General features: G+C 31.1%; 3 protein-coding genes across 9 annotated transcripts; 2 read left to right on the forward strand and 1 right to left on the reverse strand.

The window, feature by feature from the left end:
* The first annotated feature begins 6,834 nt into the window (after positions 1-6,834).
* On the forward strand, positions 6,835-11,230 carry LOC111477099 (putative Myb family transcription factor At1g14600). Its single transcript, XM_023121084.1, has 5 exons — positions 6,835-7,353; positions 7,479-7,555; positions 8,469-8,614; positions 9,813-9,900; positions 10,855-11,230. Exons 1-5 carry the CDS (start codon positions 7,224-7,226, stop codon positions 11,098-11,100), a joined length of 687 nt encoding a protein of 228 aa, XP_022976852.1. The 5' UTR covers positions 6,835-7,223; the 3' UTR covers positions 11,101-11,230.
* Positions 11,231-11,445: 215 nt separating this feature from the next.
* LOC111477092 (transmembrane protein 56-like) lies at positions 11,446-17,484 on the reverse strand. Of its 6 annotated transcripts, XM_023121068.1 has the most exons (11): positions 17,343-17,484; positions 16,740-16,851; positions 16,148-16,231; positions 14,885-15,100; positions 14,584-14,672; positions 14,371-14,506; positions 14,060-14,134; positions 13,806-13,927; positions 13,561-13,636; positions 13,390-13,449; positions 11,446-11,838 (listed from the first exon to the last, which is right to left on the reverse strand). In XM_023121068.1, exons 4-11 carry the CDS (start codon positions 14,996-14,998, stop codon positions 11,710-11,712), a joined length of 801 nt encoding a protein of 266 aa, XP_022976836.1. In that variant the 5' UTR covers positions 14,999-15,100; positions 16,148-16,231; positions 16,740-16,851; positions 17,343-17,484; the 3' UTR covers positions 11,446-11,709. The 6 variants fall into 6 exon arrangements, with proteins under 6 accessions (XP_022976836.1, XP_022976840.1, XP_022976838.1 ...); XM_023121072.1 differs by lacking the exon at positions 16,740-16,851; XM_023121070.1 differs by lacking the exon at positions 16,148-16,231.
* A 3,117-nt stretch (positions 17,485-20,601) lies between these two features.
* LOC111477030 (WD repeat-containing protein 26 homolog) lies at positions 20,602-24,645 on the forward strand. 2 transcript variants are annotated; one of them, XM_023120969.1, is made up of 5 exons: positions 20,602-20,962; positions 21,550-22,377; positions 22,598-22,699; positions 22,893-23,522; positions 24,226-24,645. In XM_023120969.1, the coding sequence occupies exons 2-5, from the start codon at positions 21,577-21,579 to the stop codon at positions 24,475-24,477; spliced, it is 1,785 nt and encodes a 594-aa protein (XP_022976737.1). In that variant the 5' UTR covers positions 20,602-20,962; positions 21,550-21,576; the 3' UTR covers positions 24,478-24,645. The 2 variants fall into 2 exon arrangements, with proteins under 2 accessions (XP_022976737.1, XP_022976738.1); XM_023120970.1 differs by having other exon boundaries at positions 21,590-22,377.
* The last annotated feature ends 268 nt before the right edge of the window (positions 24,646-24,913 follow it).

Here is a 24,913-nt window from a genome sequence, read left to right on the forward strand (position 1 = left end):
AAAAAAAAAAAAAAAAAAAAAAAAAAAAAAAAAAAAAAAAAAAAAAAAAAAGACAAAAAGGATTTTTTTTTCTTTTTTCTAATAAATCTGATGTAAACTAAATTGGGTGGAAAAATAATAAACCAATCTTCCACTGAGATGGATTACTAAAATATTTGCATTAAATTTTAAATTTAAAATCAAAACGATTAACCTTCTATTTATAAAGTTTCAATTTATATCTGAACCTCGGATCATCCAATATAACGACATTTATATACATTCGTAAAGTTGAAACGAAGGATTGTCGATGGCAAACTAAACGATTTGCAGCTCATTTGAGCTTCTATTCGTCGTGAATACATCGTCTTCCCCTCCTTCAGCTTCGCTATTGACGTCGTTGCAGAAGCTCGAGCGGGTATAAAATATAGGGTCCAAATGTAGAATCATGGGGTAAGGTTAAGTTAGGGTCGAGTTTTTCAAAAATGTCCATGATTTTGTCTTCTTACCCATAATTATTAAACTAAAACCTATTTTTCGATATCATGGAGCAGACATACCCAATCATATCGGTGTGTCGTATTTTTTTTTGTTTGTAGGCACCAGTTCATCCCTTATTTGACCTAAAATTAAACCGAAACATCGTAGGTGTTAAAATATTTATTTATTTAAATTTACTATAACCCGTCAACTTAAAATTTAATGTTCATGGAATTCACCTTTAAATCGTAAATCATCAACAACTGTCGATTGATAAATTCATGAGCTTGATCAACGTTGAAACAAGTATCTCGATGATACGTTAAGAGAATAATAAAAAATAAAAAATTCCAAATACATTACAAAATTTGCACACTACAAAATGTGGGTTGGATTTTTTTTATTCATACCCTATTGGGCTTTTTTATTTTGTTATTGGGCCTATTGGGCTTAGGATAAATGGGCTTCTCCAATACCCGAAAATGAACGAAAAAAAGAAAAAGAAAAAAGAAAAAGAAAATGGAAATTTGGATGAGGTTAGACGTTGGAAGGGGAGTTAATGAATGACACCCAATAATCAAATGATGAGTAGTGGCAGTTTCGTCATTTTACAATCCAACTTGCTCAATTTTTTATTATTTTTTTCAAAGTAGAAAGTTTGAAAAGGTTGGAGGAGCAGTTGAGGCAGAAAATTTTGATGAAAAGAATATTATATTATAAATAATAAAAATAAATAAATACTTATATTTTGACTAAAATCATATTTAAAAAAATAATCTTTAAATTTTTTTTATTTTAGATACAAACTTCTTGATATTGTAATTTTTATATATTTTAAAACTTTTTTTTTCTTCTAAATTTATTAAAAACTATGAAATTTATTCAATTAATTTTTAAAAAATTCACTAATAAACCCTAATTTTTCAATAAGTCTAGACGTTCCGCGTCTTTACTATATGGTTGTCCGTTCCCTAAATTTTTAGAAATAAGTCTAAAAGTTCGACGACTTTAGTACTATATGTCAGTCACAGTAATAATGTTGATTATGACGGGTCGTTCCTTCTTTCAAAATTGTCATATTTAAATTATAATTAGTTAAAAAAAATTAAATGGTAATTACGAGAAGAAATTAAGAAACTTGAGCATATACCGAATTAAATATAGGACTAAAAAATCTTAGATGTAGGCGCCGAATATGTATAGTAAAATCCTCCATTAAAATGGTGGCATATGCATGAATTTGCGACCAAAAGTCTTCCATCAAAATCAAACTTTTTTTTTTCTTCTTCTTTTTTGTGTGTTTTTTTTTTCAAAAGGTGCATTTATTCTACAAAATGTAATAAATGTAAATAAAAATATAGATTATCAAATTCTCAACATTTTTTAAGAGCATTATTTTTTTATTTATTTATTTATTTTTTTTTTTGCCCTAAAAATTTAATATTTATTATTTTAGCTTATAAAAAGCTAAAAATTAATTATTTTGGTACTTATAATTTTAATATTTTTTTTTTCACGATTGTCACTGTGTTCACGTACACATAGCTGTCATTAATTTGTTACAATTAATTTAAAAAATAAATAGTTATTATTTTAATTTAAATATTAAACTAATAGAGACCCAAATAGAATAAATTTAAAATTTTATTTTTATAAATGCTCATTATTTTTAAATACAATAATATACTAATAAGGGGAAGAGTAATATTAAAAAAATTAAAAATTGAATTCTTTTAATAAAATAAGGAATGATTTTGAATTTATAATAAAAGAATATTATTTCCATTAGTACGAGATTTTTTAGAAAGCACAAAACAAAGTTACGAGGGCTTATATTCAAAATAAATAATATTATATGAGAAAAATTTTGTCAACCATAATTACGACTCTATCCCTCCTATTTTAAATCCAAACACAAAATTTAAATTTTAAAAGCACGTGGGGATTTGAGTGAGCTGTTCTTTTCAACTTTTAGAGCTTGATAGGCTTGTATCACGTTTTCCTTTCTTCCTCTATTTTCCTTTTTTCGCACCTAAACAAAGCAACTTATTAACTTTTTCCATTTATGTATTTTAATATATATAAAATTAAAAAAAAATGGTATCAAAATTAAAATTAAACAATTAATTTCAAAATAAATAATAAATAACAAATTAAAACAACGATGTATTAATAGATTTATTTATTTTTGTGGGAATAAAATTCAGTTTACTAAATATTTTAATTGAATTTAAAATTTTAACAACCCTACATTTGTACTCGTGTTTTTTGTTAGCTAAATAATAATAATTAAAAAAAAATGGAAATGACAAATCAACTAATATATTAATTATTATTATTTTTTAAATGTTTAAATTTGGAATTGGTCGGTTGTGGAAAAAGAACAAAAATCTAATATCTTTTTCCTTGATTTTATTTATAAATAATATTTTATTTTATTTCAGTAAAATATAAATAATAATTCATTCATACATTAACAGTTCAATAGTTTATAAAAAAGGAAAGAAAAAGAATTCGTTTTTAATTAAAATTAATTTATTTGTTTACGAGAATATCTAATTATGGCAATTTTTTTTAATTAATAAAAAAAAGATTCGAAATTTCCAAAAGTAGTCAAAGTTTTCAAAGGGCTAACAACGTTTTTTTTGCTGCTTATTTCACAGTCTTACCACCTTTTATTTTATTAAAACATTACCCAATATTTATGTAATTTTTTTAATTATTTTTTATTCATATTTAAACTAATAATTAATATTTTGTTTATTGAAATATGCTCAGATTAATTAATTTTTAACATTTATTTAATGTTCGGTTCTAATAATTCTATCGTTTTGAATAAACATAGAGATAATTGTGATTAATTAAAATATACATTTTTAACTGCAATGACTAAAATAAATAAATAATTATGTTCCATTTGGATAATTACATTACCATCATTATTTATTTTTTATTTTTTATTTACTAATATTTTTTCTATTTGAAAGTGAAATATAATAATTTCAAAAGGTTAGAATGTTATATTCAAAGGAATTTAATTATTTCTTTATTTAATATGATTTTTTTTTTCAAAATTAATTAATATTTGACCTCTTAAAACCCTTTAGCATTAAATGCTCCTCCAAGCATTCCATTCAAAAAAGAGTTATTGAGTTCAATTTATTGGTATTTATAATAATAATAATAATAGTAAGAATAATATTGGAATTCATTAATTGCTTGGAAGAATAAGGTGTGAAATTGAGATATATGACAAAAAAAAAAAAAAAAAAAACATTAAATATTATATTTGACCCAAAAAAAATTAAAGCAAAAAATGAGAATTCAAATGTATATGAAAATTCATAGTCATTTATTTTTTTTAAAAAAATCTATAAATAATTAAATATACACAAATTTCAATATCTTTCTATTATTAAATTCGTCTTATCTAAAATTATACTTAAAATATTCTTGAAAATTTTGTAATAATATATATTTATAATTTTTTTTTATGGGTAAAAAAGTCAAAATTCTCTCGAAGTTTCTTTTTTAAGAAATTTACGGTTTCATCAATTACGAAGCTAGACACGAGTAAAAATAAATTAATATTATTAATAGTTATTATATTATGAGAAAATTAATTATCAAAATTCATATATATATATATATATATATAAATAAAAAAGAATGATGTTATTGGTAATAATTATTTACAAAAAAAAAAAAAAAAAAAATCATTTATTATTATTATTATTATGGTAATAAATCTATAAAATGGTGGTCAAAATGTTGAATGAGTCAATGAAATTGACAATAAAATTAATATTTGTAAGTTTCTCATGAGAAAAATGATACACACCAATAGGCAATCAAATTGAAAAGACATAAATAATTGGTGCAACTTTTCATGACAACTCACCTTGGAAATGAATGACCGTTGAAAAATCTTGTGATATATTTATGGTAATAATAAGGTTTTTTTTTAATTTATTTTATTGTGTGATCTATTTTAATAATGAAAGTGCTATAAACTAACTTGTATCGGGTTTTAACCTAATCATATAATATATAGTTATTTTTTTCGATGGGAGATTGTATTTATAATTAAATGAGCAAAATTAATAGTGTTGGTAGGTTGGATTAGGTCCCGCTGACCAAATCCGATTGTTCGAGCTTTTTCATCTCAAATAATAAATAATAAATTTGACTCAAACCAATTATAAAATATTTGGGTTTGGATAGTTCGAGTGGTTCATTTATTTAAATTTTTAATTTTAATAAATTTATTAATTCGTAAAACATATTTTTATTTATTTTCAACCATTTAATTAAGTTTTGCAACTCTAATAAAATAATTATGAAATTAAACTAAATAAAATAAAAAATATATATATGTATATATATAAGTAAAAATGTATTAAAAAATTAGTAATAAATTCAAGTTATTTTAGTTCACTCGACCCAAAATAAATTTATAATCCAACTCAAATCGTAAGAATTGAGTTGTGTTGATCGAGTTTTTTGGGTCATCGGGTTTTTTTGAATATATGTAAGTAAAATTATGGAGGACGCACGTGAAAAAGTTGCCAAAGTGGGATGATTGATCGTATTATAGTGTGAATATAAACGTACATGTTAGATGTCAATCAAATCATATAGTATAAAAGGTTTGTTTATCGAGATCGAAAAGACATGACCGATGATCCTGCATTTGTGTGGACATAGACGTAATCGATGTCGGCTCAATCATGTAAGATATTAAAAAAGAAAAGGAAATTTTTGGAAGTGAAAGGCTAAATTATTTTCTTAGGTTTTGAAATGGGAGAGATGGGTACAAAAGTAGGCACCGTCTTTAATTGACACACCAAATTTTTTATAGACAAAAAAAAGGAGAATTTGATCACTGTCTTTGGCTCTTCGGCTTTCTTTTAGGTTACGCCTTTGACTTCTAATTTCCCACTTTTTTGTTTTATTATTATTATTTTTTTTAAAGTTTTATTTTAGTGTTTTAAAATTATTTTATTCAATTCCCGGACTATAAATATTTATTTTAAAAATTCACAACTATCAGATATTGTCGGTTTTGACATAAAAAAAATATATTAGGAAGAGATTTCTACATACTTGTAAGGAAAATCCCCAACTGACGTACACCGAATGTTTCCACATCGAGCGTCCTTGACGTTACATTGCCCGATGTACACCGAATGTTTCATTCCCCAACCAATGTGGGATCTCAAAATCCTCCTCCCTCGAGGGGCTCAATGAGCGTCTTTGTCAGCACAACGCCCGATGTCTAGCCATGATATTGTAACATTTCAAGTCTATTGCTAGCCGATATTGGCCTCTTTGGATTTTTCCTTTAAAGGTTTTAAAATGCGTCTAATAAGAAGAGACTTCCACACCCTTATAAAAGAATTGCTCGTTTCTTCCATTTGTAACAATTCAAACCCACTACTAGAAGATATTGTCCTTTTTGACCCGACACCAGTCTCACAATTTCAAAACATGTTTACTAGGGAGATGTTTCCACACTCTTTGAAGGAATGTTTCGTTTTCCCCTCCAACTCGTGAGATTTTACAATGGCTGGAGCTAACAAAACTATTTTCGTATTAATATATTTTTGTATTTGTTCAAATTATTTATTAAATATTCGAGATTTTAAGTATAAAACGAAGATGTGAATGGATAAACTCATGAAATCGAGGTTCAATCTCTCATTTTCACAATTTTATATTAAAAATAATAGTTTAATTCACACTTCAGGGTCTAGCGTCATCGTTGGCACTCGTTCCTTTCTCAAATCGATGTGAGATCCCACCAAATCCACCCTCCTTCGTGGCCCAACGTCCTTACTGACACACCGCCTCGTGTCTACTCCCTTCTAGGAACAGCCTCCTCGCTGACACATAGTTCAGTGTCTGGCTCTGATATCATTTGTAATAGCTCAGGTCCACCGCTAGCAGATATTGTCCTCTTTGGACTTTCCCTCGAGACTTTAAAACACGTCTGCTCGGGAAAGATTTCTACACCCTTGGTGTTTCGTTCTCCCCTCCAACCAATATGGGGATATCACAATTAATATGAAATAAAACATAATAATCGGGCGAGATACAATTTTTTATTTTTTAATAATGTTATCTAAATTGAAAAAATGTTGGTACATTAAAAATTAAATCATATACTTAGCCAAAAATTTGTTGTAAATAAATATTTACTTAAAAAAGTTTTTTTTTAAAAGAATTAAAAATGCTTGAAGCATTTATTAAGTATGGAGGGAAATTTTCAAAAAATAGAAGCTTAAAGCATTATATTAAATATATATATATATATATATATATATATATATTAAATACTAAAGGAATTTTACAAAATGAATTATAAGACCGAATATAAAAGGAGAAAAACATGAAAAGGAAGTTCATAAAAACTACGTAGTGTGAAAGTCTAGGGCGTTAGACTAGAGAGGATTTTCGGTTTCCGCTTTCCACAATTGCTGCTTCCCGCCTCAGATTATCTCTTCGCTTCGATTTCTGTGAGCTCCATAGACGGATTTGAAGAGAATTTCAGAATTTATGCCGTCTTCATCTGATTTTATATAGCGATTATATTGATCGGTCGATCGATTTCCTCTTCGTCTTCATCTGATTTTATATAGCAATTATATCGATCGTTCTATCCATTTCCTCTTCGTCTTCATATGTTTTTGTATGACGATTCAGTATTCTTCTGCATCAAGTAATCGTCATAGTTAGATTTCTTCGTTTTTCGGCCAAAGAAGATGAAATCCTGTTCATCGGAGAGAATCGGAGTTAGACGGTATAATAAATCGGAACTGCCGCGGCTGCGGTGGACGCCGGAGCTTCATCGCTACTTCGTTCAGACCGTCGAGATCCTTGGCGGAAGAAATCGTAAGTTGTATTTATTAGGTTTGTTTACTTTCACGGCGCTTGGAAACAGAAAACTGTTTCAGAAAGAGTGTATGCGTCCGTATTGGAATCTTGATTGCTTTTTTCTGAAATCTGACTTGTTGCAGAAGCAACGCCGAAAAGAATCCTGCAAATGATGGGAGTGAAAGGACTGAAGATATCACACATAAAGAGCCATTTACAGGTGCTTTTCAATTAAATTTTGATAAACGCTAATTTTCCATCGATATCGTTGGTTCGAGTGATTATTATTTTTTATTACGGTTACATTTCCTCGTCAATTCATTAAAAAAAAAACCTCTCCGATTTTTTAAAATCTATTTATAGTTCCGGTATGATCATGCTTGATTCAGTCTTTGGATGGTGAATTGATACCAAAACATATACAGACGAATTAAGGTCTTGTTTGATTAGGTCTTATTTAATCCTTCCACTGGATGTTTCCGTTTACAATTTGGAGTTTGTGACTTGTATAACCTGTTAGAGTCTGCTGATCTCATAAGCCTACCACAAATCATAGTTTTAAAAAAAAGAATAAGCACATTTTATACGAGATCTATACAAACCAAGCATGTTTGTTAAGTATATTTGAATTTTCTAACTCCTAATTACACAAACTCAAATTTGATTTGTTAAACCTAATGAGCCGAACATGATCTATGATGAAAAGTATCTTCATAACCGGAAAAGACAAATTATGAATAAAAAATTCCGAGAAACTTATTCAAATATTTGAATCAAGCCGTGTAAACTCTCTCTCTAAAGGTGAAAATGGCATTAAGCCAAACAGACTAAGACGATAAGAATAATAGTAGCTTCCTAGGTAGGATTTGAACATTGTATTAATTAACTTTTGGTTAGGTACATTCCGTACAGCGGGAGAGAAAAGTAGGCTTTAATTCAATTAAATATGAAAATAAAGACAAAAGAAGTAGAATCATTACGAGTTCGTGCATGGCGACGCTACTCATTTTTAATCATGAGTCGTAAATAACCATTATTCTTTGTGAGCGTGTACATAGCTTTTTGTATTCTAGTAAAATTCTTATTCTTCATTATTTTTCACTTTTTATTTATTATCTATCCATTTTGGGCAGATGTACAGGAGTATGAAACTAGAGCAGGGCAGTAGTAGTAGGTTCGAGGATGTAGTGCTGAAACAAGCCACGAAGCAGACAAGAGGAAGAACGCTGCACTCTTCTGATATCAAAATCTTCTTATCTTCGGTCTCCTCTTCAAGTGGGTATGTTCATCAATTTTCTTCCTCTAATCATTTACTACGACCGTAAAAATCGTTTTATTTTGTTTGCTCCCATTTAATAATCATCGGGACTTTGTTTGATGATTTTTTTTTTTATTATTATTTAAAATTAAATTTATAAAGACTATTTTTATTCTTTTTTTTTTTTTTTCGTATTGTTATCAATAATTTAAAATATCAAGTAAAGTTTTTAAAATTAAGAAATGTAGTTTTTTAAAAAAATTTAATTCAAATATTTTTTTTTAAGAAAGGAAAAAACGACCATAAAAAAATTGAAAAGAGTTGAGTATAAATTTCAATAACAGAAAATCTTATCATATTTTGTTTTCTACTTTTTATTTTTCATCGTTGAATGTTAAATTTATAATCTATAATTTTTTTTTTTTTTTTATTATGCTATCTTAAAATTTTTAGGGATGTTTTCAAAATTGAATTCAATAATTTAAAACTAAAAAAAAATTTAAGGAATCACAATCTTATTTTAAAAAATAAAACATTATAAAAAAGTCGAAACGGTACTTCAATATGAATTATGACATCTTTTTTTTTTTTAATAAAATGGTTTTGTTGTATTTTGTAATTATTTTTGGAAACTTCTACATATGTAGACCATTATATACCATCGATTACATGTAGCTTCAAAATTTTATTTAATTTATTTTGATCTAGCTTTTCTTCGACTTCCATTGCCTCTCCTATCTTTTATTTATTTAATTTGTTTTGCGAAAATAAATTAAATAAATAAATCGATATGGGGAGGCAATGGAAGTCGAAGACAGCTAGATCGAAATAAATTAAATGTTTTGAAATACATGGAAAATATAACTTCTATCTTTGCATTTTTAAAAAAATTATATAGCATGTTTGTGAAAGTTAGATCAAAATATAGTTTAAACTCTCTTAATTTTTAGATATAAGGGTGTGAAAATCAAAAGATAATTGAAAGTAAAGTACTAATTAGATTATATAATGTTAGGTTGATTATGAAACGTTTAAAATATCCAATTTTTTTAATGAAAACAAATATCTAATGTGTTTTATTTAATTTAGTTTAGTTTCCATGTCCTAAAAGTAATATAAAAATATATATTAGATGAAATTTAATTCTCTTGGTTTGGAACATGAACTTAATTAAATAATAGTATATATATAAAAAAAGAGCGTATTCAATATATTGCAGGACATTGAGAGAAGAAGAAGAGTTCAACAGAAGTAAAAGAGAACACAAATCTTCATCCATCATAAAGGACAGCATTATTTCTCAACAGGTAAGTAACGTTTCAAATTTTATTTGAAATATGGTATTCAATTTATTTTTTGAATCATATCATTCTTTTTTTTTTCTTTCTAATTTTGAAAAAATCCCTAATACATCAGCCAATTAATTTGCTTTCTATATAACAAACTTCTAAAAATATTTTTATCTAAATCTAGAAACAAACAAGAAAACTTTATCACTTTGTTTTCGATGGCTTATGGCATGGGCGGCATGTCATTGATCTCAAATATCCTTCCCAATATAACAAGAAAAGATTATCACTTAATTGGACGTACAATCCTATACTTGGTAAATAGGAATAATTTCTAGGGACTCTTCAAACTCTCTCTCTCTCTCTCTCTCTTATTTATTTATTTAAAAAATTAGGATTAAAAGTGTAGTTTTTTAAATTTTAATAACCATAGAGACACTAAATGATTTGAACTTTAAAAATACGAAAAATCTTATAAACCCATTGAATGAAATATTCTTTATATGGTAAATTTTTTATTAGCCTGTGATCTTCTAGACCTATTTGGTAACAATTATTATTATTATTATTCTAATTTTATGTTGGATTTTGCTTTTATACTGATATTTTCAACTGAAAACAAAATGTCTTTTTTAAAAAAGAGAATTTTAAAGAAAATATTAAGTTGAAGGGAAGAAGGTTCGAGAAAAGAACGGCAAGAAGAAATTTTAATATTTTGAAAGAAAAAAAAGTATCATATATTAGTATCATATCAAACACTTCATTTTTCCTTAACAGAAAAAATTCCCAGTTTTAGATTCTGAAAACCGAAAACAAAACTTTTAAATAACATAATTGGTTTTAATTTGAAATTTAAATTTAATTACTACTTAAAATTTCAGAAATGCACAACACCTAAAAAAAACTTTACTTGAAATTAAACATTTAACCTTTTTATTTATTGATTTATTGATTTATTGAATTATTTTGCAGGATTCAGATTCGTGCTTGCAAAGCAGAATGTCAGAAGAGATGTTAGACGACCAGGAGGAAGCATGTGACTGTGAACTGTCGTTATCCCTCAAACCCACTCGTTCTCCAATGACACAACAATTATGTGGCCAAGATGTCAGCAGCTCTTCCAATTCTACCTCCCCACAAATTTACCAATTCAATTTTGTACAACTAAAACAATTTCCCCTTCCTCCCCACCTTACAAATTTGGACCTAACCATATGAAACCCCTTTCCCATTACATTCATAGCTTTACCTATTTTAATTACCCTTTTTCTGTGGATTATTAGGTATTTTATTACATTTTTGTGTGGATTATATGGTTTCGGTGTAATGTTCTATTTCATATTATATGATTAAGTCACCAGTTTAGTCTCAAAATTTTCAACTAGGTATGTAGTATGATTTTATTTAGATACTTTTTTTAGACAACTAAAAATTCAATAGCCCTATTAGACACTTTAAAATTTAGGAACTAAACAGTAACAAGAAATCGAGAAACCTAAACAAAATTGACACAAATATATATAAGTTTGAGAAATTAAATCGGAAACAAACCAGAGAGACAGATTATATCAGCAAAGGCATTGCATTGATTGCAAATATCCCATCCTGTAAATCTACAATAAACAATCATTCATTATGCATTAAATAATGCTAATTTTTTTTCCCATTATTTTTTATCTAGAATGGCTATCTATGTACTAAAAATTAACATGAAATTGTACAGATTTGCAACTTGAACATGTACAAGTGGTGCAAGAAAGAAGAGAATTTTGAAACACTACCTTATCTCACAACGTTGGCCCAAATAGCAGCAGATGTTTTTCTCTTTCATTGTCTCTTTGCCAATGTCTTTTTCAATCCTTTGAATATTATCGCGAACCACATACAGTTCATGACCGATAATACCAATGGAACAACGAAAACCAAAAGCTGCCCAAAAGCGTGCATCTGGAGAACCTGTATGATTAAGGGAAATGCATTAACACAAACTTCAGAACATGAGCTTTTTCTTTATTTTTCTCTACCAAATTGAACAAATACGTCAATTTCTTCAAAAATTCATTGAAAATAAACTATATATAACACACAAATCACATTTCTGGTCATAATATTTTGACAACTTTATTAGAAGTTTTAGCGTTAAATTATTAAATAATGTGAATTTAAAGTTAGAAGTAATCATCAGACTGGATGGAGGCTATGATTTAAATGGCACACAGCTATGATCACAGAATTATTCACCCAAAAGACGATTGGTGTCACATGCCACGAACAATAAAAAGTCTCAACTACTAACTCCAACTTGACAAGAGGGACCCCAAAGAGAGATTGTTAAAACACTTTATGTGGCAAAAAGAATAAAGTACAAATTAAAAAAATCAAATTTTCAAAAAACAAGCTAAAAAAGAGAGATCTCAACTACAAGAAAGGACGTCGATCCAAAAGAATGATACCAAACTGAAAATTACAAAAAGTAATGATTAAGGACTCTCCCCCATACCATATCCAAAAATCATTACCATGTTTCATAACTGAGGGTTGGTAAATTTGAAAATTGTTGAATTGATTTGAGAGAGATCATAAAATTTTCCAAAAAAAAAAAGAAAGACACCCCAAAACCTTCTCAAGTCTATCTATAATTCCCTTTTTGAGTACAAAATGAAATCTGAATCTAAATTTTTTCTAACTTAGGACATAAAAATATCTCCCTAAGCTTTCATGCTTTTGTCAATAGGTTCCTAACTTCAAACTTCAAACTTCAAAGTGTTTCAAAAAGTGTCTAATAGATCTCTAGATTTTTTATTTTGTGTCTAATCTTTAAAAAAATAATTCAAGTTCTTGAACTTTCAATTTTGTGTCTAATAGATACTCCCAACATATTCAACTTTGTTTAAAATTAACAAATATATTAGTCATAAAATTAAATTATGTATCTAGTAAGATATTAAACTTATAAGGTTTGTATAGTAGGTTCATGAATTTTATAGAATGTAAAATACAAAATTAAAAGTTCGAACAACTTATTAATATAAAAATAAAAGTTTATGGACTCATGAGATACTTCCAAGGTTTTATAAGATGTAAAATTGAATGTTTTGAGACATATTAGATAATTTTAAAGCTTAAAAGAACATTTTCACACAAATCTAAAAGTTTGGAAACTAACCTTGTAATTTAACCATGTTTTTTCATTTTTTTTAAATTTCATATAATCAATCAAATTAATTCTTTCTTATAAAAGAAAAATGTTCTATTGATTTGTAAACAAGGAAATAAATATATGTATATGGCACATGGTTCATATGATTCGTGCAAGCTGACGAGTCTCTTTCAAACAATTGTAGACTTGTACTGCGACCAAGTTATCATATGGCCAGTAACAGATTGTTAATGTTTTGCCATTAGTATGAAGTATGTTTGGATTGAGTTTTTTAAGTATTTAAAAATACTTCTTAAGCATTCATAAAGTTATTTCAAACAATTGATAAAAGGTGAGATTGATGATACCTGATTCAAGTGGAAGTAGACATGGTAAAACATGTACATGAACAGAAGAATTCTGGCAACCTGATATAATATACAAGTTAAATTGATTTGCTCCCAACTCTCCATGGAGCACACTTGAAAAGAAATATAAAATCAAAATACATATATAATAATCAGATATTTTATACTCACCAGCCAAGCGAAGAATATCACAACCCCATTTATGAGGTATGCTTTTGACTTCTTCATTCCAGCTGTGTCAAGGTACCTATACAAAGGGAATTGTTTCTTTTAGATCATATTCTGATGAAATGCTATACACAAGATAAAGATAAAAACATTCCCTTAAACATTTTTTATACCAACAAACAGACGTGAACAAATTTTGAAATCAAAATCAACCCTATTTCACTTGTAATTTATTAACAGAAAACTACCATCTCAAATTGATTCCAGGTGTAGTCGTTTCAGAGATGAGAACCATGTAGGTGTAAAGTTGCCCCTCACCAGTCAACATAGCATAGGCCACAGCTAAGAGAGAAAGGAGATGATGTAACACCTGAAAAGACAACATTATGATTTTCCACAAACAACAAATTTCCCATATAACCTTTTTACCCAAAAGAATACACAAGATAATATGACAGGAATATACAATAACCAGCAATATTTAAAGGGAGAACGCACTTACATACTCCATTCCACCGAGTGTAGGATAAAACCACAAGATCATTCCCAAATCAGTAAAGAAGTAACCGGCAGACACCTGCAGGAGTAACATCAACATTTAAATCTATTTGAAGTCTATTATGTTTTAGATTGGCAAAATTTCAAGTCTACTATGGAAATGATAGTTGGTGATGGGAGTTACCGTTGGCAACTAAAACAGAGCTCGAATTAAAATAGGTGGACATGAGAAACAAAATGAAAGTTGATTTTCAGACTGTGCAACAACAGAAAAGTTGGCCATATATATGAATTTAGTAGAGAGTTCGCACTTACACCCAGGCCAAATGCAGATACTGTTGAACTACGAAAGGTAATAAGGCCAAAATATCGGTCAGAAAAGAGATCTGACAAAAACACCATGTACAATGACGCTGCTGTGATGAAAATGGCATGGAGAGTTGACATAGCCCTGTAAAAAAAAGCGAACGAAAAAATATTACCAGGAAAAATAAATAAACCAATACAAAGAAGGGAATGATGATTTACCGGTTGTTCCACTCCACCCGCTGAATCCTAGAAAGGTTGGAATAACTCTTGAAGTAAACACCGCTGATCAAATCAGTTACGTCATAGACCTGGAAACGAAAGGATGATTTATAAATGACAGGCAAAAAGAAGAAGAAGAGGAGGAGGAGGAGGACATGCAAACTCACACAGAGAAGAGAAACTACTTAATAGCATATTATTATCAACCTGTTAACACCATGATGATTGAATTGAAGATAAAGTCGCATGCAAGGGACCCACATTCAACAAGATAAAAGAGCCATAAATGACGAGGAGGTACCAATTTACTAGCAAGTATGCCTGCGGGAATGGAAATGTATGGTACAACAGGATCTGATAGTACAAGATACTTAAGTAGTTGCTCAGCCTGGCTTTGATACGACTTCAGTGACATGATTGCTTGTTTCAATCTTCGGTTACAGCATGCTATGGTTTCAAAAGAAACAACAAGATGCCCAATTCCTCCAAATTCTTTAATTTTTCCTCCTCTTTACATCTGTCTTCAAAAGAATAGGTAAGCAGCTTAATCAACATAACGAAGAATAATAGAGATCATGGGCAGATTTAGAAACAAGAGCATTATTCACATTCACCACTCTACAGAGGTCAACCCAAATGGATGGCAAGGGTATTGTGGCAGTGTTCTCTCAGAATCCTAGTTAAGGAATTATGATTGAAATGGTACCCATTATCAAGTTTAAGGCCTCCTTTTGAAGCTTTTTTACTTCTGTAATTAATAACTAGTAGTTTTCCCCTTTTCTATAAGTAAACAATGAAGTGGTTTCTACCTTCTAAAACTCTTCTAGGTGGAATCCTTTTGCTTCCAATGCCAACTGGAGGGACTTTTTACAAACCACGGCATTTTACTTGGGTTAATGTCTCATCTCTCATTACAATTTTATGGTATCTAATGAAAACTTTATGTTTTCTACTAATTTGTCAGAGGGAAAGAAACAGTGTTCAGCAAGGGTTGCCGTTGTTTTGGGAATAGTACTTGACATTCTTCTTAATCGTATAGTGCGCCAATGTGCAAAAAGCAGCAGACAGAAGATAAATTAAATAGTCATTACAAAGTAATATTGGTAATCCAAGCTTGAATATTCCTCATGTATAAAGATTGCTTAAATCCCCCAAAAGAGAGAATACGAAGGGGGAACATGGAGGACCCAGGAGCCAGTCTGCTGTCAGGATCAAAGATGAAATTTCATTTGAAAACAAGCGGAATATAGAGGCTTCTTTTGTTCTATAGTACAGCATATGGCCTCTTGGTGTTGTTCAAATCACAAAGACATCTTTTGTAATTATAATATCTCCATGATTATTAGAAATTGAAGTGAAGCAAACGAACATGTGAAGATTTTATTGTTCACAGGTTGATAGTACAGAGCACCTCCTAAACCAACATAAGCCAGCAATTCAATGAAGTTCTACACAATGAATAATACATAACAACCTCAGCCAAGAAACTGAAAGATAAAATCTACCGAACAGAAACATCGTGAATTAGCTTCAGAGTCCCACAGGATGTAAAATTCCCACTTACACTTATCATGAAAATTGAAATGCAAAGAAGATCGCCAAGGACCAGTGACCAGCAAGTTTAACAATGGCAGTCTAATTTAAACTCCTAATATAGGAGGAAAAAACCAAAAGGCAATCAATCACACTGAAAATATATGTAAATGAATTTAAAAAACAAAAACAAAAGAAACACAGATTAAGCACAACAGGTAGAGTTCAACATGACAAAGGAACTGAAAGACAAAACCAGGCGAGCACAAACTGTGAATTAAGTTCAGAGTAACACGGTATGTAGAAATTATGTTACACTAATTACAAAAATCATTCTTCCAAGAACATCACAGCAATCAAAAAGTTTCACAAATGCAGTCCAACATAAACAGCAACAAAAAGCAATCAACCACGCTAAAGAAATAAATAAATAAACAGGTAGAATTCAAATTTACAGTAATCACCAAAATTGAAACAAGAAGATCTTCCAAAAACATCGACACAATCAGCTAGTTTCACAAAGACATTCAGACATGAATTTATAAATTCTAAGGCAGCAACAAAAGTAATCAATCACATTGTATAAAGAGGGAAATAAACAGGTGGAATTCAAATTTACACACAACATGAAGATCAAAACACGAAGACGATCCTCCATAAACATCAGTAATCAGCAAGTTTCACGAAGACAGTCCAACATCAATTTCTAATGCAGCGACGGAAGCAGTCACTACACTGAAAAAGAAAAAAAAAATAAACAAATAGAATCAAATTTACACTAATCACGAAAATAGAAACACGAAGAAAATAGTCCAAAAACATCACCAGCAATCAGCCGATTTCACGAAAGTAGTCGAACATCAAATTCTAATGCAGCGACAAAAGCAATCGATCACACTGAAAAATGAAAGAAATAAACAAGTAGAATCATATTTACACTCATCGCGAAAATCAGAACACAAAGAAGATCGTCCAAAAAACGTCAACGGCAATCAACAAGTTTCGCAAAGGAAGTTCGGCATCAATTTCTAACGCAGCAACAGAAGAAATCAACCAAACTAAATAAAACAAAAACAAAGATTAAGCACAAAACAACGCAATCAACAACACGCATTAAAACAAAATAACAAATAACACAGAAACGCGCGTTTGAGAAAAGAACATCAATCAAAACAAAGCGATGAGCAAAAATCACCACATATATCACCGAAACCATAAAAACTCACCGGCAAATCGCCAGAAAACGTCGCAACGCGCCGGAAAAGAATCAGCAACCAATAACAACTGCGGATAGATAGATAGAGAGAGAGAGAGAGAGAGAGAGACGTAGCAGAAATACGGAGAAAGCGAATGATAGTGAAAATGATGCTGAAAAATAAGGCAAATATATATATATGGAAGGGATATGGAAACACCAATAACTTCTGTTAGCGAGGGAAGGAAAATAAAAATGTATTTACCTTTCTATAACTGTGGATATACTGCGAATTGTGCTTCCATTAAATTAGTTTTCCTTTAATTAATTTATTTATTTATCTAAACTTACGATATTATAATATTTGAGGAATTAAATGATGAAATTAAGTGGGCATTCAAGAAGTAATTACAAAAACAAAAATTATGAACTTTTGAGTTATATTGTGCGACCGTGCCCTCATGAAAATTTAAATAGGGGGAGAGTTTCATAATCATACAATGAAAACAGTAGATTATGACCTTCACGTACAACATAATGACCTAAAGTGACATCTGTTTGGGCACTCGAGACTGAAGATGGAGACTTAGACAAGCAAGTATCGTGATACAACCAAAAAAGACGGTGCATCATTCAGCATACCGAGAAAAATGTGCATTAAAGTTAAGCTAAGACATAAGGAGGAATGGAGCTAACAAGTAGATAAGAGCGTCTGTCGAGTTTCCAATTGACACTAAATTTGGCTAACATTCATAGCTGTAAAATTGTATGTCGAAACTCAAAATTATTTACAAATATTGACACCAATTTTTGTCCGTAGTAAATTATAATAATAATATATTTTTTTTAAGACGAAGATATTAAACTATTTTTTAAAAAATATGGTAAAAAAAATTATAAAGTATTATTATTTTTTTCCCTAATAAAATACAAACATTTTCGGTCTAAAATTAATAAAAAATTTTAAAGAATGTTAAGGATATTATTCACATTTTTAATATTATAATTTTTTTAAAAAAAAGTTAAAGGACATTATTCACATTTTTTAAGATTTATAAATATTTATAAAATAAAGTACAAAATTTCTGTATAATTTTATTAATTTAGCTTACTTTTTCTATAATTTGAGTAAAGTGTGAATTAGGTATCCATTAAATCCTATCTTCTAAACATTTGGCCCACAAGTTCAATTTAAAATGTTGGAGGTCTTTCGAGGACAAACCACGAACATGATCGAAATTATAAATTTTTAATACGTTTAATCGTGTTTATACAAGCGCTCGAGATGATATTTAAGTGAAAAGAAAACAACCTTTGAGCCCGACCTAAAATTTTTCGGTAATTCAATATGTAAGGAACATACGAGATATTTACTGTTTTCTAATCAACGATACATGTCTTAATTAGATTGTATTTATATCCATAAAATACTTTGAATGTGCTCGAGATTTAATAATGAAGTACCTATGATCTAGTTGGGGGAAGTTTGGGCTGAAATTAATGCCTAAGGAGTGTTCTACTTTTTCGAGATTGGGATAATATGGCATACTCGCTTGAGGATCATTGCAGGACGTCTGATGGCTAACGATTCAGAAACCAACGGTGGCGATGTAAAGGATTTAATAAACTTTTGACTAATCTCACCCATTTGATTCGGTTTAAGATCAAATTTATATGTTTCTTTTTCTTCTGAAATTTTTTATTTATTTATTTTTGTATTTCACGAATTGATTGGATTGGTTAAGATATTGTTTAATAAAATTTTTCAATTCAATCAATAATTATTAAGTAATAAACTCAACCTAATTTAATTATAATTATTTTTTAGGTTGGTGGGTTCATTTATTAAAATTTTTATTTTAAGAAAATATTTATTAATTTATTTTTAAGTATTTAATTAAGATTCGCATTGTTTAAATCATTTTAAAAAGTTGTTGAAGAATAAATAAATAAAAATAATTAAAAATTAAATAAGAACAAAATAATTATATGTATACACAATTATATCATGAGCAAACATGTATATTTAAAATGATCGTTTTATGAAATTCATCCACCTAACAAAATTTATAAATTTGAATTTATTTAATCAAATAAGAAAATGACACGTGTCAACCAAAGAAATCAAAACAGGTAGCATGGCATTAAAGCCTCTAAAACTAGTATTCGATTTGATTCCGAGCTTTACAAAGCGATAGAGTGAGAAACAAGTCTCAATTGGCGGTTTAGGTTGCGTACTAAGTCGAGTTGTTCAGTTCTATCTTATGTTAGTACTAACTAAATTTCATGACTTAACAATTAGTGACAGTTTATCAGAAAAACTGTAACAGTTCAAGTATAAGTTTATTGCTAGCAGATATTGTCTGTTTTTTGCTTGTTACATAATGGTATCAAAGACAATCACCAAACAATGTGAGACACTGGTTAGAGTAAGGCTAGACTCTCTCCATACCATAGTAGACACGTTTTAAAACTGTGAAACTGAAGACGATATGTAAGGACTAAAGCAGACAATATCTATTAACAATGGCTTGAGTGGTTACAAATGGTACCAGAGCCAGACACTAGGTAGTGTGCCAATGAAGACGCTGGCCCTCAAGGGAGGTGGATTGTGAGATTCCATAGTAGACACGTTTTAAAACTGTGAAACTGAAGACGATATGTAAGGACTAAAGCAGACAATATCTACTAACGATGGCTTGAGTGGTTACAAATGGTACCAGAGCCAGACACTAGGTAGTGTGCCAATGAAGACGCTGGCCCTTAAGGGAGGTGGATTGTGAGATTCCATGTTAGTTGGAGAGGAGAATAAAACATTCCTTATACGGGTGTGGAAACCTCTCCCTAGTAGACTCGTTTTAAAACTTTGAGACTAAGAACAATACGTAATAGGGTAACGTAGACAATATCTACTAGCAGTAAGCTTGAGTTGTTATAAAAAATGGTATCAAAGCAAGACACCGGGCAATATGGTCCTTTAACAGACACGTTTTAGTGATTTGGGCTGTTACAAAGACGATAACTAACCAGTGACATTGTCAACAACGCTCGTAAATGAAAGGCTACTTTAACCATTCTAGTATGATTGTGCTTGCCATCTATCATCTCTTTTTAGTAATCTAAAAACAAGCAACAGCCAAAATAGTCAACTTAAGAACATAAATATAAAGAATGAAAATGGGCCATGAAGAAGGCCCATTTGAGAGGCCCAAATGAAGAACAAAACAAGGTCCAAGCTTAACTTCCATGGCGCCCACGGCTCTTCATCTCGTCTCGCCACATTCACTGTATTATTTTGTTGGAATTCTTCCATTCTATTCTTCATTCTCACTCACTGCACAAGGAAAGCCCCCTCCCTCTTTGAGTTGGTTTCCTCCACGCAAAGCCAAACCCACTCTGTGATTTTTCTTTTATATTTCTTCGCCATCATCTCTTTCTACTCTTCTTCAACCCATCATCTCATCATCATCTCCACCAAACCCTCAATTTTCAAATCCGATTCCCCAATTTCTCCGATTCTTTTTTTTTTTTTTTCTATCTCTTCTTCAACCGTTGAGAACTCTTTCCGTCTTCTTGAATTTTCTTTTTCTTTTTCGTTAAAAAGAAATTTCAAGGTTGCTTCTTGTGCGAGAATCTTGCTTTGGACCATCGGTATGTCGCAATTTCTTCTGTTGAATTTCTTTGTTTTGTTTTTTATTTTATGATACGGTATGTTCTTCTCTTGATTCTCTGTCGGTAATGTGTTTGCGTTGGAATTTTGCTAACTATTTGATTGATCGCAAAATGATATTCTAACGGGATTAGTGTTGCGTTGGTTCTTGATTAATCAGGTTTGAGATTACGCTAAGTCGTGTTTTGACTCTGATTATGTTTGCTTTAGTAAAACGACGTCGTTTCTTCTCTTTTTCGGCAGGTAGTTTACTGCTGATTGCATTTTGTAAATCTACTTAAGGAAAGTGGTGAAAGTTGATCTTGCTGGATGATTGAAATGTCTTTAGATTCATATACGGCGCTTGAAGTTGCGGTTCTTGGGAATGTTTTCTTTTTAAAATAATTTTTTTCTTGTTGGTGTTGAAAAACAGGATTTGGTTCGAAGTTCTTTACTATGTTCTTGCGTCTCAATTTGATTTATTGTAGTTTTATGATTGTTTCTTTGGCTACATTGTGGAGTAGTGGGTTAGAAATTTATTCGGGACTTTTTTTGATTCCGAAAATATCTGTTTATCCGTTTATCGTAGTTATATATGGGCTGAGGTGAACTTTTCATGGGAGGTTTAGAGGATGAAGAACCAGCCTCCAAACGCATGAAGATATTGCCGGACAGATTGAAGGGACTATCGAACGGTTCATCTGTGGTCGAGCCTTCAGGGGGCTCTTCAAGAGACTCGATGGCTCGCCCCCTACAATCCGAAGGGGACAATGGTGATGTTATTGGTTCAAAGGGAGTGATCAAAAGAGTAGAGTTTGTGAGGCTTATAGCCAATGCATTGTATTCTCTTGGTTATACGAAAACTGGTGCTTATCTAGAAGAGGAGTCTGGGATACCGCTACATTCTCCGGTCGTAAATGTGCTTATGCAGCAAATCCATGATGGAAAATGGGATGAAAGTGTTGAAACTTTGCAAAAAATTGGTCTATCAGATGAAAGTGTTGTCAAAGCGGCTTCTGTTTTGGTATTAGAACAGAAGTTCTTTGAGCTTCTGGAAGGGGACAAAGTCACTGAAGCTTTACAGACGCTGAGGAGCGAGATTACTCCATATCACGTTAATGAACGCAGAATTCGTGAGCTCTCATCCTGCTTGGTTTCTCCGTCAATGAGGGCTCAAATTGACTCATCATGCCAACAAAGTGCAAAGGCCAAGGCTCGGTCACAATTACTGGAGGAATTGCAGAAACTTCTTCCTGCATCTCTTATGATACCGGAAAAAAGATTGGAACATTTAGTTGAACGTGCCCTTTTGTTGCAACGAGATGCTTGTGCTTTCCATAACGCCTTAAATAAGGAGATGTCATTATATAGAGATCATGATTGTGGGAAAAATCAGATTCCTTCTCGAACTTTACAGGTGAGAAATATTTTTTTAGAACTGTTTGGGTTAGGTTGAATGGTATCCAATTCATTTACACACACACACACACACATATATACATAACACTATTTTGTCAAGATTTATCTTTTCATATTGTATTAATATAATTTTTTCATTTTAAGGGAAAAAATTGTAACTGCGCGGGTCGTTTCTTTCTGCTGTTAGCTGAAACTTTTAATTTTTTTGATTTGAGTAGGTGTTACAAGATCACAGCGATGAGGTTTGGTTTTTGCAATTTTCTCACAATGGAAAATACTTAGCTTCATCTTCCAGTGACCGATCTGCAATCATATGGGAGGTAATTATGGTGATCGCTTTTAAATTTTTTCTCTCAAGAACGACAACTTAGAATTAGTTTATCGATGTGTGTGTGAAAGAAAAGAGGTAGTTAAATATTTCACTCATTCTAACTTCCATTCTTTTATTGATGCTTTCATGTCTAAGGCTTCTTCCTTTTTTTTTTTTCTTCTTTGCCTCATTTTTGTTTTTAGGTAGACTTGAATGGAAGAATTTCTCTGAAGCACAGACTGTTAGATCACGAGCAGCCAATCTCGCTGGTCTCATGGAGTCCTGATGATAGTCAGCTACTAACATGTGGGGTGGAGGAAGCTGTCAGGCGTTGGGATGTCGCTACGGGTGCGTGTCTCCATGTTTATGAAAAGGCTGGTCTTGGACTGGTTTCTTGTGGGTGGTTTCCCGATGGAAAGCATATACTTGCTGGTGTTACCGATAAGAGTATCTGCATGTGGGACTTAGATGGGAACGAGTTGGAAGGTTGGAAAGGCCAAAGAACTCTTAAGATTTCTGATCTAGAAATAACCAATGATGGGAAGAAAATTATCAGTATCTGTAGGGATACTGCGATATTGCTACTCGACAGGGAGTTAAACGTTGATAAGTTGATCGAAGAGGATCAAATAATAACATCTTTTCAATTGTCGAGGGATAATAAGTTCTTACTTGTAAACCTTTTGAACCAAGAAATTCATCTGTGGAATTTAGAAGGCGAGGCTGAGATTGTTACAGCATACACAGGTCACAAGCGCACCCGCTTTGTTATTCGGTCCTGTTTCGGAGGGCTCGACCAGGCTTTTATTGCAAGTGGTAGTGAGGACTCACTGGTACGCTTCTAATTCTAGTCTTATTAACATTTTGATATTAGTTAAATAGATCATACAAAGATGAAGTATAATACATAGGTCGGTTGTTGAAACTTACGAAAATATTCTTTAAAGAAGTTGTCTTTACCTCTATGTATGCATATCTGCCTTCTTATTGCTCGATTAAAGGATGAAGTGAACGTCTTTCTACGAGGTTCTCTATGGTTTAACTGACTGACTTTGATCATCTTGGTCGGGATTGTTGTGGCGTGTTACGGGATTGAGAAGATCCTGATGAACTCTCCCTTTTAGGATTGTATTCCTTCTTCAAGATCTTTTATTTTGTGGGTGTGAGGATTTATGCTTCTCTATATGTGTCGTCTGTTGATATTCATTCTTTTGGATTAGAATTCGTTTTGATAGGGGTAGTTTGAGGTCGGTCGTTGTTGTGGGCTTGGTTTGGTTGGGATTGTTGTAGCGTGTTACGGGATTGAGAAGATCCTTATGAACTCTCCCTTGTAGGATTGTATTCCTTCAAGATCTTGTACTTTGTGGGGTGAGGTTCTATGCTTCTCTATAGGTGGCGTCCGTTGATATTCATTCTTTTGGATTCGAATTTGTTTCGGTAGGGGTAGTTTGAGGTCGGTCGGTCGGTCGGTCGTAGTTTGAGCTTGGATTCGGGTTCGATTGTGGCTGATGGATGATGGTGTATGGATTGTGGCAGGTATACATATGGCAGAGAGGAACAGGGGAGGTTGTAGGGGCATTGGAAGGACACTCAGGGTCTGTAAACTGCGTGAGTTGGAATCCTGCAAATCCTCACATGTTGGCATCGGCCAGTGACGACCATACGATTAGAATATGGGGCCTAAGAGGGCTGGATTTGGACGTTGTCAACTCCAAAAGCAATGAACAACACAGTAGTAGTAATGGTAATGGTAATGGCGTCCATTGTAGCAATAGAGGAACATCTTGAAGAAAGAATAATACAAATTCACACCCATTTGTATTCACTTTTTCTTTCCTTTTACTGTTGTCTCTGTTATTCTGTAAATACTTCCTCCTTCAGCTGCTTCTTCTTCTTCCCAACATCTTGACATTCAAAGTTGCTGCTAATAAAATTCTCTGTCTCCATTTAATTCTCCTTTTTCTTTTATATTAGAAAGATCAAATAGATCTCACACATGTTGGAGAGGAGAATGAAACATTCTTTGTATAAAGGTGCAGAAATCTCTCTTTAATAGACGTGTTTTAAAGTCGTGATGTTGAAGATGATATGTAACAATAGGTCAAAGCAGACCATATTTGCTAGCGGTGGGCTTGAGTGGTTACAAATGGTATTAGAGCAAGACATTCCTTTAAGGGGGTGAGAACCTCTCTTTTTAGTAGATGCGTTTTAAAATTGTGAGAAT

The sequence above is a fragment of the Cucurbita maxima genome, unplaced genomic scaffold, assembly GCF_002738345.1.
Source record: "Cucurbita maxima cultivar Rimu unplaced genomic scaffold, Cmax_1.0 Cma_Scf00003, whole genome shotgun sequence".
NCBI lineage: Eukaryota > Viridiplantae > Streptophyta > Magnoliopsida > Cucurbitales > Cucurbitaceae > Cucurbita > Cucurbita maxima.

What these genes read in the sequence shown, in the direction of transcription:
- LOC111477030 (XM_023120969.1), top strand. Translation starts at nt 21,577, where the DNA reads ATGGGAGGTTTAGAGGATGAAGAACCAGCCTCCAAACGCATGAAGATA. An exon ending in GATCTGCAATCATATGGGAG is followed by an intron (nt 22,700 to 22,892) that starts GTAATTATGGTG and finishes TTTTGTTTTTAG; the next exon opens with GTAGACTTGAATGGAAGAAT. An exon ending in GTGGTAGTGAGGACTCACTG is followed by an intron (nt 23,523 to 24,225) that starts GTACGCTTCTAA and finishes GGATTGTGGCAG; the next exon opens with GTATACATATGGCAGAGAGG.
- LOC111477099 (XM_023121084.1), top strand. Translation starts at nt 7,224, where the DNA reads ATGAAATCCTGTTCATCGGAGAGAATCGGAGTTAGACGGTATAATAAA. An exon ending in ACATAAAGAGCCATTTACAG is followed by an intron (nt 7,556 to 8,468) that starts GTGCTTTTCAAT and finishes CATTTTGGGCAG; the next exon opens with ATGTACAGGAGTATGAAACT. An exon ending in ACAGCATTATTTCTCAACAG is followed by an intron (nt 9,901 to 10,854) that starts GTAAGTAACGTT and finishes ATTATTTTGCAG; the next exon opens with GATTCAGATTCGTGCTTGCA.
- LOC111477092 (XM_023121067.1), bottom strand. Translation starts at nt 14,998, where the DNA reads ATGTCACTGAAGTCGTATCAAAGCCAGGCTGAGCAACTACTTAAGTAT. An exon ending in GCATACTTGCTAGTAAATTG is followed by an intron (nt 14,673 to 14,884) that starts GTACCTCCTCGT and finishes TTTCGTTTCCAG; the next exon opens with GTCTATGACGTAACTGATTT. An exon ending in CCTGGAATCAATTTGAGATG is followed by an intron (nt 13,637 to 13,805) that starts GTAGTTTTCTGT and finishes CCCTTTGTATAG; the next exon opens with GTACCTTGACACAGCTGGAA.